Genomic DNA, 2500 nt, shown 5'->3' with positions numbered 1-2500 from the left:
AGAGATGGAAGCCAGGGTACGAGGGGTCTTTAACGATACTCCTGGCTCTACTTAGGCAGCGGGAGTTGTAAATTGTGACTGTGGGAGGCAGGGGACAGCCTATGACATTTTTTGTGCTGTTTTGATCACCCTCTGCAGTCTCTTCCTGTCAGCCTCAGTGCAGCTTCACACGTAGGGCAGCAGGCTCTCTATGGTGGAATGGTAAAAGGTCACTCGCAAGCTTGAGTCTAATTGTTCTTTCTTTAGTACACTAAGGAAGTCGAGTCATGGATACAGGAAAAGAACTAGAATTATGTATCTCTCTCTATAAGATCTCTGGTACCAATTTATCTTTGTTGGAATGCCACAGCCTACCCGAGTATCGTTGCAAGCAGTTCAGGCAGTTCTGAAGGCAAAATGGGGTCCAACCCAGCACTAGAGGTGTTCCTAATGCAGTGGCCGGGCGATATATATACATCCGTAAGATCAAGCATGGTAGTGGTACTGACATGGTTTGGGGCTGCATGAAAGCCGTGAACATTGGAGAGCTAAACTTGGATTTTTTTTCGCACACGTCAGCTGGCAGGTGCGTCAGAGATAGCCTATGGGTCACTCAACAAACAATTTGAAAAAACATCCCGCACACTGCCCATTTCACTGTTTTTTTTTAATACGCGTTTCAGTCCTAGACCTTCATCAGATAAATTTACCTCATAAAGGTCTAGGACTGAAACATTGTGTACTAAAGAAAACAATGAAATGGTCAACATTGGCGAGCTGAATTTCACCAAAAGAAACATGCATGTTAACATGTACTGTGACAACAGATCATGGTTCTCTCTGTGGGTGTGGGATTTTAACATAGGATATATACTCACTTTTGTGGGGTACATTTTGAGACATTAATGGCTGTATTTCAAATTATTTTGAGTGAACAATGAATTGAAGAGACGATATAAATCATATGCTGGCTACTGTTCATTGTGTCAAAGTGTCTTTAATGTTGTCCCATGAAAAGATATACTTACAAATCTGCAGAAATGTGAAGGGTGTACTCACTTGGTAAGTAAGTACATTTTATTTATAAAGCACATTTAAAAACAGTAAAACTGACCAAAGTGTGGTGGTGGACACAGTAAAAGTAACTTTTTTATTGTTTTTCAGTAATAACAAAGTCTATCTCAATAGGTAGGTAAAATGGAGTAAACGGTGTAACAGCTATGTAATATCATGTGCTACTGTTGTAGTTACACCAGATAAGTACTTATACTTTTACTTTGTCCACCACTGCCAAAGTGCACTTCTCTGATACTGTACCTCACAGCTAGCCTGGGAAATCCCATGTTGCTTTGCACAATTGTTCTGATCTGAAAGACAGCATGGATTATATCCCTCAGCAAGGTAACAGATCTTGGGCTCAAATAAGAGAACAGGAAGGGGTGGACAGGTGATGAGAGCAGTTTGTTTGAATAGATACAACTGACACGATTGGCTATGGACTATGTACTGTATATGCCAAATGACACATTTGTAATGCCCAATAAACAGCCATGGACAATCGCAAACCACACCTTTCCTACCAGACATTGCATAGGTAGCCCCCAGACTATCTCACGTTGTGAGATCGATCATTTGGTATTAACCAGGAAACCACACACAGCCTCTCTAGAACCGCAACCCAAACTCCCTGTAGAACTCAAACCAGACATGATTCATAAGCTTTTCTTCTGCCATTCATATCACATAAGTACAGGCTCCAATCGGCAATCCTATGGCAGCCATGCCCCTTTAGGAGACTCAGAGAATGAGTGGAGTTCATATTCACCACTTATTTTGGTATACCATATTGAACATCTTTGCCAGCACCTAACATACTATCATCTGTGTGTGTCTGTGTGTGTGCGTGTGCGTGTGCGTGTGCGCATGCATGCATGTGTGTGCGTGTGTATCTGTATGTACCTACGTGTGTGTGTCAGACGGGGGGCCATGCCCTGCTGTGTGAGATGTCTCTGGCTGAGCTGCATGAGCGCGTGTTTGTGCTGCGAGCAGCTCAGCAGCGCCAGCTAGAGGAGCGGAGGAGACGCATCCAGCAGAACAAGCAGCAGAGACAGCACACACTCACACACACACTGCACAACATTGCCACCTACAGGACCGCCATGGAACAGGCCGCCGCACGCAGGTAACACACACACACACACACACACACACACACACACACACACACACACACACACACACACACACACTCCCTCTCTCTCTCTCTCTCTCTCTTCTTCTTTCTCTCTCTCTCTCTCTCTCTCTCTCTCTTACACACACACACACACACATATATATACTGTAGACACACACACACACACACACACACACACACACACACACGCATGCAGGTATGCGCACACACACACTCACACTCTTCCAGAAACACACATATATTTGTGTATGTGTAAACGTGGTCGTGTGTGTGTGATTGTTCAGGCAAGTGTGCCCTCGGTGCGAGAGCAGCTGTTTTAAACGTGTG

General features: G+C 44.3%; 1 protein-coding gene across 1 annotated transcript in view; it reads left to right on the top strand.

Annotated features, from left to right (window-relative positions):
* Nucleotides 1–2500, top strand: part of cfap99 (cilia and flagella associated protein 99) — a 14468-nt gene that overhangs the window by 10578 nt on the left and 1390 nt on the right. Inside the window, exon 13 of the mRNA XM_063183411.1 lies at nt 1956–2161. Coding sequence (XP_063039481.1) covers nt 1956–2161 — 206 coding nt within the window. The remainder of the gene's footprint in view (nt 1–1955; nt 2162–2500) is intronic.

The sequence above is a fragment of the Engraulis encrasicolus genome, chromosome 19 (assembly GCF_034702125.1).
Source record: "Engraulis encrasicolus isolate BLACKSEA-1 chromosome 19, IST_EnEncr_1.0, whole genome shotgun sequence".
NCBI classification, from domain to species: domain Eukaryota; kingdom Metazoa; phylum Chordata; class Actinopteri; order Clupeiformes; family Engraulidae; genus Engraulis; species Engraulis encrasicolus.
Note: the sequence above shows the minus strand (reverse complement) of the source record. Positions and strands in the feature narration are given on the sequence as shown.